Below are 15,634 nucleotides of genomic sequence, written 5' to 3' on the forward strand. Positions count from 1 at the left end.
TCTGAGTATTGTCCTTCTGCTTTGTGGAGAATGACCTTTCTGTAGTTCCCTTAGTCAGCTGTTCCCTGATGCAGTCACCTATATGGTCTATAGATTACTAGCCTAGCCTGACACAGAGACTATGGTGCAAACTGGGGGTGTCAAACTCATTTTCACCGGAGGCCACATCAGCCTCGTGGTTCCCTTCAAAGGGCTGAATGTAATTTTAGTACTCTATAAATGTAACTACTCCTGCATTTATAAAGTCCTAAACAGAGTAAACAGAGGGTAGCCAAAACTGGCAACTGCTTCTCCTCCTGCCTCCCATTAGCATTTCTGTCACAATCCCACCTTGCTTTTCCTGGGCAGCCCCACAGAACTCCTGCTCTGCACTCTCAGATTCTCAGTGAGAATCTGAAGCACCTGGCAGCTGGTGCCTACAGGTGTGCAGTGGCAGCTGAGTTTCAATGTGTGTGGGTGCTGTTGGAGCAGTCTGTAGTCCTGTCCTCCCCATGGGCACTTGTCCTTGCCACCACCAGTAATGTTGGCAGGATTTTTTTTTTTTATAACCACAGGGCAAATGGGTCTGGGTTAAAAATACATTAGGGCTATGTGTAGTTTTATTCTATTTAATTAAAAATTAATCCAGATCCCCTTTATTGTGTGGCCACACTAATGCTCTGGCAAGAGGTGACAGGAGGGACAAATAACTGTTATGACTGGTCAGAGTGGATGTGTCCTGGTTTTGTTAAAAACAAGTTTCTCTTTTAGTGAATTTGCCTGTCAGCTAAAGCCTTCATATTAACTGCATTTTCCTGGAACAAACAGATACATGTTTTGGTAAACATAGCAATGGAATGCGAAGTTATTGATAAGCATGGATGTACCTCTCATGAGAGGGGCAACGAGAAACAGGTGACCAAGAAACTGACCAACGGAGTATAACATCCCATTCACGTGAATACATCATATGAAAGTGAGAGATCACAAGGATCTCGGCCCTTTTTCCTTATGGCCAACATTAGGAGAGGACCTTGCTAATCGTCCCTGCAAACTGAGGCCTAGTGAGAGACTGAATCCAGCTCCGGTTGGCTGCAGAGTCCAGTCCAGGATTTCAGGTGCCGGCTCTGCAGTTGCTGGGACTTTCAAGATTGGTTTTGTATATTTTGTATTATTTTCTCTATTCTTATTAGTAGCATTAGTAAAACACTTTTAATTTTTCCAACTCTCTTCTCTCTGTCCTTCTTTCCCTCCCGATCGCCTGTCCTGAGTGGGAAGGGGGGAGAGGGAGGGGCTGAAGGGCGAAAGGCAGGGAGAGAGGGGGTTAACAATACATCTGCCACAGTTTTATTGTCACCCCGCAATCAAAACCTTGCCAGGATGTTAATGCTGCTTTTGATTTTTGCTACGTAAAATGTTGCCTGCGCTGTTGCAGCAGCTCAACAGGCCCAGCATGGACACCCTTCTCTACAGTGGCAACAAGCAAACTGAGTTAGTGTCTGGGAGTGGGAAATCCTCCAGCAGTCCCACTACTAAATAAGCTGTCCCATGGATCTCTGTCACTGGAGCCATAAGCTGGGAACCAACAAAGCCCCCGTGATGCCCACACTTTTCCCTGCCCCTGTCAGCCAAGGTTCCCCTTCCAGCCCCATGCACCTTGCTCCCACTGTTGCTATGTGGCCCTGTGCAAACTTCAGCTTGTTATGTCTTAATTATACGGATCCTGCAAAGGTAGAAGAATAAAGAAAAGGTCATTTACAGCAGGTGGTTGATGTTAACAGAGGGGCACACTGTATCCAGGCTGTACACTCGGCCCAAGTTACAACACAGTTATTACTGACCTTAGGCATAATGCCACATTCCAAAGGAAAATGTGAACCGTGCCAGGCTCCAGCTTCCTGAAGGTTAATTAAAATTATGGGAGAGGTTCACAGAACAGTTGTGATCATCTGATAGGCAGCAGTTTTGAAAAGTACCTGCCATTGTCAGGTATGCCATTAAATGAGTTTATAATTAAGAAACACATGAGACTTATGCAACAGAGCATTATAATCTTTGCTGTTACTGATGCTTGTCTGTGTTCTTCATACTGGAAAGGCTCCTTCTCATGGTCCTGGGGCTGTTGTATTGTGGTGCACAACAATGCCTGCTTTAGTTCCCACGTAGAAATCTCATCCCTCTGTTTAACCTGTGTCTCGCCTTCTGCTGGCATTGAACAGCTAACAGACATCAGGTTCAGGCTGAAGCTCACTGTTGCATTAAACTCAAATTTCTCCTGTTTATGCCATATTTAATCTGCAGTATAACTCCTTTCTAAAAGGCAGTTTGGGTTGCTTTGAAGAGTGTTGAAGGACAAGCCCATGCTCTTCAAGCCAGAGCAGATAATGTTTTACAACTAACTGCAAAGTCCACCCCACCTCCTCTCCTGGCTCTCCTGTTCCTGGCAGTCTCTGCTGCCCACAGACTCTGCACCAGGCTCTGCTCCCAAAACCATTCCTGGCACCTGGCTTTTACAACAAAAACTTCAGGAAGGCTTGAAGCAAAGCAAGGGGCTTGGAAAATATGTGACAGATTTCTATAGCTGAACTCCAATCTCTTGCCTTTTTCACAAAATTTTCGTAAGATGATATCAGAAATACTGCCATGTAAAGCTTGCACTAAACTAAGTCAAGCAGAAGTTCCCAAGATTGCATTGGTGGAAAGTATGGCTCTGAAGAAATAAAAATGATATGACCTGAAAGATATGACTGAGTGTGCACTATTAATTGTTCAGTGTCCTGTACTCTTATCTTTGACTTCACTTTCCGTCAAATGAAGCTCAAGACCCGCAAAACATTAACAAATTAAACACGAGATATTAACAAATTACTCCCCTTAAGGTCCTAGTTCGGCCGTGCTGTGCCACTGATTTCAGCTTGCATCCTCCCAATGCCTTTGGTAGCCTTGTTCCACATCAATATCTCCCATTATTTACTGGAAACCCTAATGAGTGCAGGTGATGGGGCCTGGGGTTTTTCCAGTGATGACAGGAGATGCAGTGGGACAGTGAGTGGTGATGTGAGAAGAGCTGTAAGCCACCATCCTTCACCGATTCGGGCAAAAAGTTGCTGAGGTTGCCCAGCATGATTGCAGGAGGAGGTGCTGAGCTGCGACGCGGAGGGCCTGGCAGGTGTGAGCCATGGCTCCCTGTAAGAGGAGGCATTGCTGTTGCACCAGCTGTAACCTTCCCTCCTCGTGCTCTGCGGTGCTGGCCCGGCAGAGCTGCCACCCCACGGTGAGTCTCAGTCCCCTCCTCTCATCATCAGCCCAAGTGACGTACAAATGCGGAAGCTTAAGGGACAAATGAAACAAAGAAAGGCAGGGCCATGTGGACAATAAACAGTTTATTACCAATATGAACACAGATACTGTGATGCACTGACGTACCATTTTTTTTTTTTTTTTTATATTGTGATAACTCTGAGACAAAGAACTTGTTGGCTGACACAACTAACATGTCTCTGTTTCTTCTGGTGATGCCACAATACATTTCTGTTGGCAAAGGATCTTCATTTACATTGCAGACTACTAGTAAAATTACTTTGAAGTCATCTATCAAAAGCAAATGGTTCACGTGTGTTCTTATCTACTACTAAAAAGAAAGGTAATACATTTAAATAAGCAAATACAAAATACAAAAAAGGCTGACATATCCAATGTGCAGTGTCAGATGAAATCTAAAAAATCCAGAAATTTAAAATTTAATATTCTTTAGATTAAGACTTTTAAAATGAAGCGAATCCAAGGCAGCAGCAAGCTTCAAAGTGTGCTGAGTCTGCTAATAAAAAGGGTATAAGAACAAAGACAGTGCCGGTGTCCTCTCTCACCATCTTGCATGACCTTGGTACACTTAGAAATGATCCGATCTTCCTAGCATTCTTAGTACCGTCCAAATGCTTTGCAATCACTATGTTGTACTGATTCTACTCAACTCCTGCCGTATGGCTAGAAAACCAAACCAAAAAGTTAATGCATAATGTTATACCCACTGTGATGGAAATGCTAAGATAGAGGTTGCAGAAAGTACGTGCTGGTAAAAGGATGAGTGGAGGGTAAAAGGACGAGTAAGGGTAAGCAGTCAGCTGTTTGCTTGCAAACTGCAGTACTGGTTTAAGAAGTTGCATCTGTGTTTTATGTGAATGTCTTATTTTGCACTGGAATGAGCTAGGGAGGCTCTGAGGGCCAAGCTGCTGGGGCAGTAGCGTATGGACGAGGGTCTTCTCAACTGCAAACTGCCCCGAGGTTTTGTGACCACACGCGTGTTGGGCGAGGGGACAGGAAATGGATTTTAGCTGTTTTACAGTCTCCTTTTTTTCCCCTGCTGTGAGAATCTAAGATGGGGAGTGCAGGGTGTGGACATGCATCTTCATATGCCCTAATGCGGGCTTCAAATAGGCATTTTGCTGTGTATTTCAATAGTGGCCCTGAAAAATATATTGCAGAGGAATTTACAAAAAAGTACTGATACATTTATTACAGGTGTTGCACTTTTCAATGAATTATACATGGCTATTTGGAAAGCTGTAATTGAGTGAAGGTTTGAAATAGTTCCTCAAGCACAGGAAGCCTACAGAAGATGCTAGGGAAGGATTTTCAGTTTGATACCTTTGTCCACTTCTCATCCTGGACCTGAGTGGCCGGATAGTTACGAGTGATTTCACACTCCCTGACTGTGATAAATTGACATGCCATGGGCTACCGACAGGCCTGTTCTCACCCTCCCACCTGTGAGAAACACTGGCCAGTGAATTTCTCACTGATTGAGGGTGAAAATGCTCATCAACAGCATAAAAATAAAGGACGTAAGCACAATGTCGATCAAAGCTCAGATAAGGTAGATGCTTGTTCTTCAAATGTGTATGTAAACCAGAGCTGCTGAGAGAAGTCTGAAAACACCAGGGAACTCTCTGCAGTTCCTGCCATCTTATCTATGGGAAATTAGTCATAAAGATGAGAAAAATAATAATTTTTCTCTTTCTTACCATCAATTATCTCCTCTTTCACTTTGTGTAACTCTCTTACAACTTCCTCCAATATTTCCTGATGAGACAAAACACAAGTCAGCTGCTCAGAATTTCCTTCTAACTGGTGGAAGAAAATGCAAGTTTATCACGGTTGTGCTTGTCCCCCGCCTCCGCTGCTGCTCAGAGCCTAGTGCTACTGACAGCTACGTCTGCACTCCCAGGCCAAGGACACAGAAGATGCTGGCATATTTATCTGCACGTTTCTGTACAGACATCTTGATCAAATAGCAGTGAGATTGTGCTCTCTTGCTGCTCACCAGCTAGCCCTTCTCTAAGCACCTAGTTATAGAGGAAATCAGAAGACTGAACAGCTGTTTTGCTTGTACAGCGCATGCATGGGGGAAAATGGGTAGCTTGTCAAATAACTTTAGTGCAAAAGACCTTTTCACTCACCTGTTTCATTCGATCAAAATCTAAGGCATCCATAGCCACATCATTGCTGCTGCTCACTGGCTTCATCCTTGAGAAATGGAAGAAGAGGACAAAAAAGCCAGTCAGTTCCTTGCAATGCATGCTAAACTACACCCACCTGATGGCGTGGATGAAATCCACCCCAGCACGGGAGCACCCCTGTTTGAGCACTGGGCTGGAGAATCCTCTTGGGCTGCTCAGGAGTGTTTGGCAGCTGGAGAGCAGCACTGCTCCTGTTTGCACAGCCTGACCCCCGAAGATGCTGCTTTCTCCTATTGCAGACATATTGGAGGGAGCACGAAGACTGCGCTGAAACTTAATTAACTCTTTTTTTTTGGCATTGAGAATTTCAGTGATTTCACACTAGAAAATAAAGCCTGTTTAATGACGTATTTTGTTACAGCATTTGCAATTTGCAAGTTGGATGTCTGGTTTTCTTTCACAGTGTGTTTTCTTACAGCAACCCTCTATTGGCCACCCAATCTTTAATTGGGTGCTAAAGTATTAGTAGAATACAGGTTACAAAAATATTATAGGCAAAATAATAACCCAGTAATTGTTCCTTGAAAGGCCTGACTGAGTCGAGTGGAGCTTGTTGATAGCACTGTCTAGCACAGGCACCTTTTGTTGACCCAGAAATAAAACCAATATGCCCTTAATGGCTGGTACACCTGAGTGTTAGTGGTCTTCCAGGATGGTCTTAGTGGGCTAAACTCTGATGATGGCTGGTAAAATAAATTAAGGAAGCAGAAGCTGCTTGACTTTCTTTTTAATAAGTAACTTAAAAACATTTCAAAAACTAATGATGCTATATAATTCATAGAAAAGTTTTCAAATAACATCATCTTTGGAGCCAAGCTGGGGGCTGGTGGAGATTCTGCCACCCTGAGGGTAAGCTGGGTCTTGTGATCCTTTCTCAGGAAAATCTTAACCTATCTCCTACCACCTTACAGCTAAGTTGGGAGTTAAGACAAATACAAATGTAATCTAATTGAACAGGAACAGGTCACTGCTGAGAGCTTTTGAAACCTGTCCTGCTTCCCCCACAGAAGTCACTTGAGCAAGCGAACACTACTCCAGGTGTTCAACTAGGAAAGGATTTTTTCCCACTCAACTCCTCCTCCCAGACAGAATGGCACTATAGAAGATAGCTGGTGAAATCTTGATGGCTGCTTTAAGTAGCCCATGTTTCACTCCCTTTTGCAAAACGAAGGAATGGTCTTTCTATATCTATTGGAAACTCTCACATATTTCCTAGAACCAATGTGTTCCATTGGTTTTAGGAGAGCTGGAGAGACTATATTTTGTGCTGGTAATACTGGTGCATGCCTCTTAATATTTTGACAGGGCAAGTTCCAGCATCTTTAACACAGCAGCAAGTATGTGCAGATAGTTGCCATTGGTAGCTTTCTCTCTGCAGACTCAGCACTGTCATATACATAACCGTGTAAAATAAGGGACATATCTTTGCAGTAAATCCTAAACATATGTAAGCCTGTGTTCTACCTCCTTATTCAGCTTATCCATCCATCTCAGTGTCCAGTACTGCAGTAACACGGGGTGCTCCTGGACCAGCACTGGAAGAAAGTCTCTCTTTAGCTGTGCAACACCAAACTTAGTCTCTGTCGGTGAGAACATGGGTGGTGGTATTGTAGCTTGGCAGGACTGACAGGACTTCTGGAGTCCTGCTTGAGGCTTTGTGGCTTCTGACACCTGTCAGCTTTTTTACCCCATATTTCTGAATGCCCTGTCTGTGGCTGGGTCTTTTCACAGTTTGATGTTATTAACTTACTGCACCAAGCTTCACTCTCCTTTCTCATGCACACACTGCAAGTTGCATGGATGGAAGAATAACTTCCTTTCTCCCAGTTACAGGCTCTTCAGGTAATTTCTGCCTTTGCTTTTGAATTTCTGCAGAGGTTGGACAATGAAAGCTTCTCCTGTTGGCAGGTTCACCCTGAACCTCCTCTAAAAACATGCTCAAAAACCTGCCCTCCACATGGCACAGTGTGCTGCCAAGCCCATGCATCTGATTCACGAGCACAGATGCTTTAAGTGCTTGCTTAAGCACGATTAGTGTCTGTGATGCCTGTGCCCACCTGAGCAGGGGACTGTTTCCACAGAATAAGCCTTTGACAGGACACACTCTACCTTCACACTTCATGCAGCGACAGACAAAGCAGATTGTGAGAGAATAAGACGTGACAGAAGACAAACATCAGTGCTGAATGATGGGATCAGCCAAAGGACAAGCCAAGACAGTTAAGAAGCCGGGCTGTTAGCCAGTACCTAGAAGACACGTGGGATTGTGTGGGGCTCTTAGCTTCACAGCTCTTCACCACTGATGGATTTCTACAGCAATGGAATGAAACGAGACATGAGTTGTGCACGTGCTATGGGGACAGCATGACCACCCCAACTGCTAGCCAGCCACAGGGACACCCCGTGCAGCTCACCTAGAAAGTAATGAAGATACAGGCTTTTCAACAGAATTGCTCCTTTCCCATGGCTTCTTCCCAGAGTCTGGAAAACAAAAAGGAAAAGTTACTATTATTTTTTCTCTAATGATTAAAAAATCCTGAAGTTGATTGTCTTATACAGCTGCTTTCATTCAGTAAGGATGAGTCACTCAGAAAGATCCAGAAAAGCAGGATTGCTGAATTAGTGCAGTTGCCTACATTATAGAGAAAGCATTGGCAAAAATCTGTTCAGTGATCCTTTTAATTAGTTAATACCAAAAAGACAAGGAACTGGAACAGCAGGAGGAAAAGCATAAATCACTTCTGTTAAGAAATACAGGCTAACTGCTGCAATGCTTATTTTATTCAGTACAATACTTATTTATATTTAAAAAGTCTTAGTTTTTTGCCTACATAGTTGGCAGAAAATGTGGGTGGATCTAAAAATAAAGGCAGTGAGACCCCCACTATGCAAATCTCCACAGAGAACTGATTTAATGTTGTCTACATTTCTAACTCACAGAACATTCCTAATAGCTGTACTACATAATCCATGTCACTGAAAATGTTTACCATTGTCCCAATCTCCTCCTGTGCAAATGGTCTAAAATAAAGTGAACTGTTTCAGAGACTTGAACAACACACAACCTTATACACAAGGGTTTGCTCCTCTGTGAGGTCCTAAAAAGCTCTTTAAAAGAATTATGGGCAATCCCAGGAAATCTCTAGATCATGTTCCTCATTTATGTGCCCGTTTCTCCTGGCTTCTTCCCCTTCCCTTGCAAAGCACGCGAATCATGGCTTTGTTCCAAAAGGAAGCTGGAATGGTTAAATACTCATTCACTTGGGAGAGATTTCTTTCAGCATGCATGAAAGCCAAGGCTGATGCAAGGATGAATCTGACAGTCTTGAAGCTTATCTACTCAGATACAGTTATTTCAGCTCATCATAGGAAAAAACATATTCTGGGGAGTCCTTGATTTCACCTAGTAACTCTCAGGATCAGGCTTACTGCAACAAGCTACTAAGTTAAAGAAAGGTAACGGTTTGAGACCCAAACCCCAACTGTAAAAACCATGACAGCTGCAGTACCAAAAGTGAAATAGTTTAGTTTGTTGTTTGTTTTTTTTTTTTTTTAAGAAGATTTGGGTGTACAACAGTGAAGACACAAATCCTCAGCTATATGACTGGTCCTGCGGTCTGTATGGTCATTTTCTTGGCTGTGAAGCATATAAAACTTTTTCTTGTCGAATTAAGTTTTTAAAGAAATAGGTATTTGGGAATTTTTCTGTGAGTTACTGCTGCTGCACTCAGAAGTAGGACAATGAATCCAGAGTCTGGAGATAGCAGAGAAAACTAGATTAAGAAGACAACTACAACACTAGTAGTTCGATTTAATACCTGATGAATTTTGCTGCTGCTGGGTGGGACCTCGTGTACTGGGTGAAGGAGAAGTACTAGCATCATCCTACAAAGAGAAAAACAGGACATTACTGAATTCTGGAGATGATGTGCGGAGTCCTCTTCTACTGTAGAGACCGACCGCAGCATAGATGGTACAAAAGCAAGTTTCCTCCAAGTATGTCCAACAGGCACTGCTGCCACATATGGCCTCAAGTCAATTTAAACATTAACCTTTCTGTCCCTTTAGCATGGCAAAATACATCCTATCTATCTATCTATCTATCTATCTATCTATCTATTTATTTATTTGCTAATATGAACACCTTATCATGATTCCACTGAATCACTCTCATCCCTGTATACCAAATGAGGCTGAATTAGCACTCTACAGTGCTGGCTGCTGCTGTCTAAATACAAACCATCCATTTCTCAAATTTAGAAACTCTCTGTGATATGGAAACTGAGCCATCCGAAGGAACACTAGGTCAGATCCCAACCTGTTAGCCCAGGACGGCTGCTGGTATCATTGAGAGTAGTCCAGGTACTAACAGACGTAACTGAATCAATCAGTACTTCCCCTAAGTAGAAGTTCAAACACTACATCAAAGGTTAGGACTCTTTTTTTTTCTGGCATTTATGTGTGACAGATCATAAAACATTTGCCCATATATATATGACATGTCAGTATTATTTAGCAGCCCTCAAAACACATTCAGACAAAGCATCAACAGTGCATTGGAAAATGGAATTGCACTCAGTTTGACAGAAGATACCTCCACCACAAAGTGTACTCAAGATACACATTAAACAGGTGTTTTTTAAAACACCTTTCTGAACAGTTTGGTGCTATCAAAAAGTTTGATTCGGGAAACAAAACAATGCAGAGCTTCAAGGAGAGAAAAGAAAGGGCAGAAAGACAGCAGAGGCTGAACAGTTAGAAGCTAAATTGTGCCTTTCACCTCTGAGTATATGGTTCAAAGCCAGCTTTGGGGCAAGATTAAGACTGATGGTTACACAGGGGGTTCAATAGGCAAATTCCATGCTTGAAGCATTCCTTGAGGACCAGGCAAAAAATAGCTACTTTTCTCCTTAAACAATGCGAAGCGTTTATTGCTACTCTTGCTATAAACCTTTCAGACTGGGGTGAGACCTACGTTTTCTGAATGGATTTCTCAATGAGCAGCTGTTACTTTGTCTTTGGAGGGAATATCTCTGTACAGGTGACATGAGGCACACACAATGCTTTATGAACTTGCAGCCATGGCAGAGAGACTTCACGAGGGCACAAGCCAGCAACAGGAATGCTGCATGAGCAGCAGCCCAGAAATGCACCACATGGGAAGTGACACAGCAAAAATCCTGGCCTCTCTTGAAAGGAGAAAGATCTCCCATGCCTTATCAGTTCAGTAGGTTAAAAAGTATTTTGATCCACATGTTGAATTCAAAATTGCTGCATCAAATTCAGTAAAAAGGCTGAGTCAAATCAAAACTCTTGTTTAATTGCTTTTGTGGACAACACACAGACAGAACAGTTAAAACTGAAATTAATCAAAGTTCCCTGATGTTGCCCAAATTCTATCTCATTTTAGTGTAAGCATTATGAACACATATTTTAACTTTTGAATGGTCTAATGTTTAATACGCTGTATCCCCTTCAGCCCCCAGAAATACGTTTTATGTGCACTCTGGGGTCCAAAGTGGGCCGATTCTTGCTCTGCATGGAGGATGGCAATCCAAAGTTATACCACGTGGTTGATGATTCACTTCAGCTTAGCTGAAGCTGCAAATTTAAAATGGGAAACATGATCTCAAGTTGACTTGCCAGAAGGTTCAAAGCATCTTCTTAAGGCACAAGAATCTACTGTACCTATAACACTCGGATCAGACCATGAGAAAGCACCTATTAACCTGGTTTGTGCAATACCTCACCAATGAATAAGGCAGCAATTACTTTTTATAGCGTGCTGTTCCCAGGAAAGGTGGAAGCATTAACATTTAGCTCTAGACTGAATGCGCAAATCTATTCCTGGATCAGTAATGCTTGTCACTGCCTGCCACACTTAGTGAATGGGCACAGGACTTTGGCTTACAAGGCAGCACATCAACATATTTGCAAAAGCACAACAGTGAGGAGTCTTTCACTTACATTTTGGCTTTCCTCTTCCTTTTTGTCAGCTGGCTTGTCTGATTGCGATGCTGCTTTCCTCCTTTGCAAAGGAACATGAGACAGGACACACAGTCAACCTTCTAGAAACACATCCTCCATGTGGGAAGGCTGATTCAGGCTCCAGTGGGAGTTATTATTTACTGAATTCATCCCAGGGAATGTGGCAAAGGTGGAATGTGTTCAATTGCGTTGGATTGGGGTAGAGGTGAGGAATCCAGACTTCTGTGATATGACTCAGGGAGAGGGGCAGTATGATGAGGCGGTTTTTAACTGAGGAATGCAGAGTGCAGAGCATAAAGAAATGTGTTGAAGTGGAGGAAGGATGCTGGGTATGAAACTGGGTGAGAAAGGGATGGCTTCTCTCTAGGGCTGAGGAAGTGTCCTACACAGGAGGAACAACCCAAACCCCTGTGGGGGTTTCTGAGGACCAACCCTCCCCCCAAGGTAGCTCACGTGGGTATTGCAGTGGTGACACTTCTCAGTCAGCTCCAATAGTTTTTTGCCACCTGTCCTAGATTTTCCCAACCCTGTTCCCACCCAGAGAAAAGGCTGTGTCAGGTCTCTCCTGTGATGGGAAGACAGTCAGAAAAGCCCTTCAATCCAGTTCCATCCTCACCAGGAAAGATCGGACACCATTTCTGCTCAGCCGAGACCCCTGCTCCCTCCAGGGTAGGAAAGCCCTGGCTGGAGACCAGAATCAGGAAATATGAGTGTACCAGCCTGGGTTTTCAAGTGCATTTGGTGACTTGACCAGACCTTATTGCTGTCTCAAATTCAGTTCAAAAGCAGCAGAGCTCTGAGCCCTGTAGTCCCAGGACTGGCAGTGTTGGTGGTGCCTACAGAAGTTGAGTGAGGACCTGAGACACTCACTCTGTCCTGCTGCCCAAGGAGAGGCAAAACTCTCTGAGAAACAAGTGGAAAAGAACTGCAATCCATCCGCTGGAGCAATTGGACATGACAGTAAACAAAGATGTTGGTTGTTTATCTTTGAAGAACACATGGTAAAACTTCTCGGGTGTTAGCCACACTGGCTGAAGAAAAGAAAACCAAATTCCTGATTTTCAACCCCTATTTAGTGTCTAAACAGTACCCAAGTGTGTCAAGTACTGATTGTCTAGACATTCAATTTCCTATTTTAGACAACTAGGGGAAGTGCAGGTCTAGTCTCCACATGGATTTTGGTTGTGATGATTCTTGTCCTTATACGCCTGTGAATGCTACCCTTAGCAGATGTTTTTTAAAACACCAATATGACAGGTTTTTCCTTTAGTCTTGTTTCTGAAGTGGACAAAAGTCATCTCACAGAAAAGAAAATAAACATCTCAAGTGGCACTTAGAAAGGCTTCTGAGTCTCCAAAACACTGTCACATACCACTGGAAAAAGAAAAGACTCACTGGATTCACAAATTGGAGGATTTGATGTAAAACTAACAAAAAATCAGAGGAGTGAAACACATGTATGTGTTTGTAGGACACAGTGCTCTGAGGAACTCATTTCCAGATATTCATCTGCATTAATAATTTTATTAGAGCAATAATAATTTTTATAGTTTTTCTCTAATATATATTTGATACTTCTGAAGAAAAAAAGTTACAACAATTACAAACCTGAACGAGGGGAACATTTGCTGGGATGAGAGACCAGTGTTAGATTTACATCCTGCAACAAACTTAACTGGGCTAGAAATGATAGTGGTTTCTGAGGCAGTTCATTATTCTGAAGCAAAGGGCTGCCCTCATGGGGGTCACTAAGTCTAGAGAGCCGTATTTTAGATCACCTGAGTTCTCAGAAACATTTTCCTCCATTACTTACCCAGCATTATACGCATTCCCTGTTTCTGAGCATGTGGTTTTCTGTTCAGAAAATTGCCCATGAGGTTCCCGGCTCATCACTCAGTGATTTCTTTATTGAATATGCTCAGTTTGAAAAAACACCTTTTTTTTTTTCCTCCTGGCTGCCAGCTTCATAAAAGCAACCTGAAACACAGGTTCCAGGTTCTTGCTTTCCCTATGTCATCATGCATAAATAGGGGTTTTCAGCCAAAAGAAGTCCTCTCGCTATCAGTTTCACGGCATGTGCCAATCGCACCCTTGACTGACAATTGTGTATTTCCAATGACTTCCATGGCTTTGCAAAGCAAAATTTAGGAGACAATTCTGTTGCTGTCAACTCCCTGGGAAAGAATTTGCAGCTCAGTTATTTTCAGAGCAGAGGCAGCGTGGTGCTCCCAGCAGCGTAAATGCTTTTGTTAAGGTGGCAAAGGGATTTGACCCTGAATATCTGAAGACACCAGATCCCGCTGCCAAAAGCCATACTGGAGGATATTTAGACTAGAACCACAGAAATTCGTTGGATTTCTATATCCAAGCATATGAGATGTCCATTTAGCTTACTTGCTTGAACAGAGCTAGTTATACCAGCATCTAGTCACTGAACCTTACTTTGCTTACAGACATCTTTCAGTTCAGCAAGGTCAGTCTTGAACCAGTTAATAACTATTTAAAACTATTTTAATTCTGAAAAGAGAGAAAATTTTCTATTTGGTATTTTATACTGCTGGTAACTTTTTACAGTGTTATGTATTTATCTCATGCTATCCAAAGGACTGCATCCACAGTCCATGTTCAGAATTCCTTCTGAAATGACCAGGATGTGCAGAAAAGTTGGAATCAGACTGTCTGAACCGGGAACTGCTTTTATCCAAGACAACATTATTTTAAAACTCCATCTCTGCACACTATACATTTGTACCTACTCTTAATTATTTTACTCATCCTTTTCTTTCACTATTCATAAGTTAAAAAAATCTTCAGAGCTAAAACCAAAACATTTAACACTAGGAACTTGGGAGTTACACTGTGACAGAACATTACTGATGGAATGAAGGGGAAAAGAGAAAGGAAAAATAATTGGAATAATTGAGTGCCTTTTAACAGGTGGTAGCTTGATACATCACAAATTGCTTTAGTGGAGAATAAATTGGCTAGACTGTCTGAAACTCACTGAGATTTTATAATCATTTACGTGCCAAGATGTTGTCCTTTGATTGCACTTCTGTTTCTATTTTTGGGCCCAACATCCTGAATGTGCTGCATAAAGAATTATTTGTCTAAGCTCCTTTCATAGTTTACTCTTTTTAAAAACAGTAACTTTGAGACAGATTTGGTAAAATGAGAAAACCCCTGAGGATTTATTTATCACCATCTTTGAAGGTTACCACACTGCAGGATCTGCTACAGCAGTTAAACTTTACCAGATATCATTGCTTCAACACCTACACTTTCATATTAAAGGCCAGATGATGCTGGCAACTAACACCTATGCAGGACCTGTCAAATTGCAAAGCAGCACCAAAGTGACCCATTCCTAACTGAAAATGACAGCACCTTGTTCCATAATTTGCTGCAGAACTCAGGCTAGTGCTTACCTGAAGTCTAAGTACACACCTTTTAGCCAGTAATTTATTCATTTCTTCCATTAGTCCTCCTCCGCCTCCTCCGCTACTTGTTCGATTGGCATCGCTCTTAGAGACCCCACTGGGGCTGGACCCTCCTGAACCATCTTCTGGCTTAAAACAGAAATCAACATTGGAATTAATGAAAACTTTCATTTACAACAACATCCTTAATTATTAGCTTTCCTAATTATTATGAACAGAGATCACAATCACAGCCACAAAACAAAGATAGGATGTGTTTTGCCTGGGGAAGAAGACCCACGTGGACCTTACTAAAACTGGGAGCAGTCTGGGTGAGGCAAACATATGGGGGAATGATGAAAAAACCCACAGTGCTGTTTGTTCGTGATTGTGCTTATGCATGGTTATGCAATCCTTACTGAAGTGGACAGCCATTGACGTGAGGCCTCAGCAGTGTACGCTGGTTTTTGTAAACATCTTAGTGTAGTTTTAACCACTTACAATGACTGAAAACACTAACAGATGGTACAATGGGGGACTCTGCAGAAGTAATGAAATCCTGGCAACATGAGAACTTGCAGCCATTTGCCAATTAATATTTTCTGAAGAGCAGAAATTCTACTAAATATTTCCCGCTCAGCTTGCTTTGCACTATGAACTCACATTTAAAAGTTCACCTAATGGTCAGCTGAAGCATGTTTCACTGTGCTTCACGCTGGCTTTGCAGACCAT

At 42.5% G+C, this 15,634-nt stretch overlaps 1 protein-coding gene across 8 annotated transcripts in view; it reads right to left on the reverse strand.

Moving 5' to 3' along the window:
* Window positions 1-3,343: 3,343 nt before the first annotated feature.
* Window positions 3,344-15,634, reverse strand: part of EVL (Enah/Vasp-like) — a 157,699-nt gene continuing 145,408 nt past the window's right edge. For 4 of the 8 annotated variants that reach the window (XM_065063489.1, XM_065063490.1, XM_065063487.1 and 1 more), the window contains exons 7-14: window positions 14,931-15,052; window positions 11,463-11,523; window positions 9,314-9,380; window positions 7,910-7,976; window positions 7,743-7,805; window positions 5,436-5,502; window positions 5,001-5,058; window positions 3,344-3,963 (exon numbers count right to left, since the gene is read on the reverse strand). In XM_065063489.1, coding sequence (XP_064919561.1) covers window positions 3,926-3,963; window positions 5,001-5,058; window positions 5,436-5,502; window positions 7,743-7,805; window positions 7,910-7,976; window positions 9,314-9,380; window positions 11,463-11,523; window positions 14,931-15,052 — 543 coding nt within the window. In that variant the 3' untranslated portion in view covers window positions 3,344-3,925. The remainder of the gene's footprint in view (window positions 3,964-5,000; window positions 5,059-5,435; window positions 5,503-7,742; window positions 7,806-7,909; window positions 7,977-9,313; window positions 9,381-11,462; window positions 11,524-14,930; window positions 15,053-15,634) is intronic. The other 4 variants (XM_065063493.1, XM_065063491.1, XM_065063492.1 and 1 more) reach the window with 3 other exon arrangements.

Source organism: Columba livia, chromosome 5 (assembly GCF_036013475.1).
Source record: "Columba livia isolate bColLiv1 breed racing homer chromosome 5, bColLiv1.pat.W.v2, whole genome shotgun sequence".
NCBI lineage: Eukaryota > Metazoa > Chordata > Aves > Columbiformes > Columbidae > Columba > Columba livia.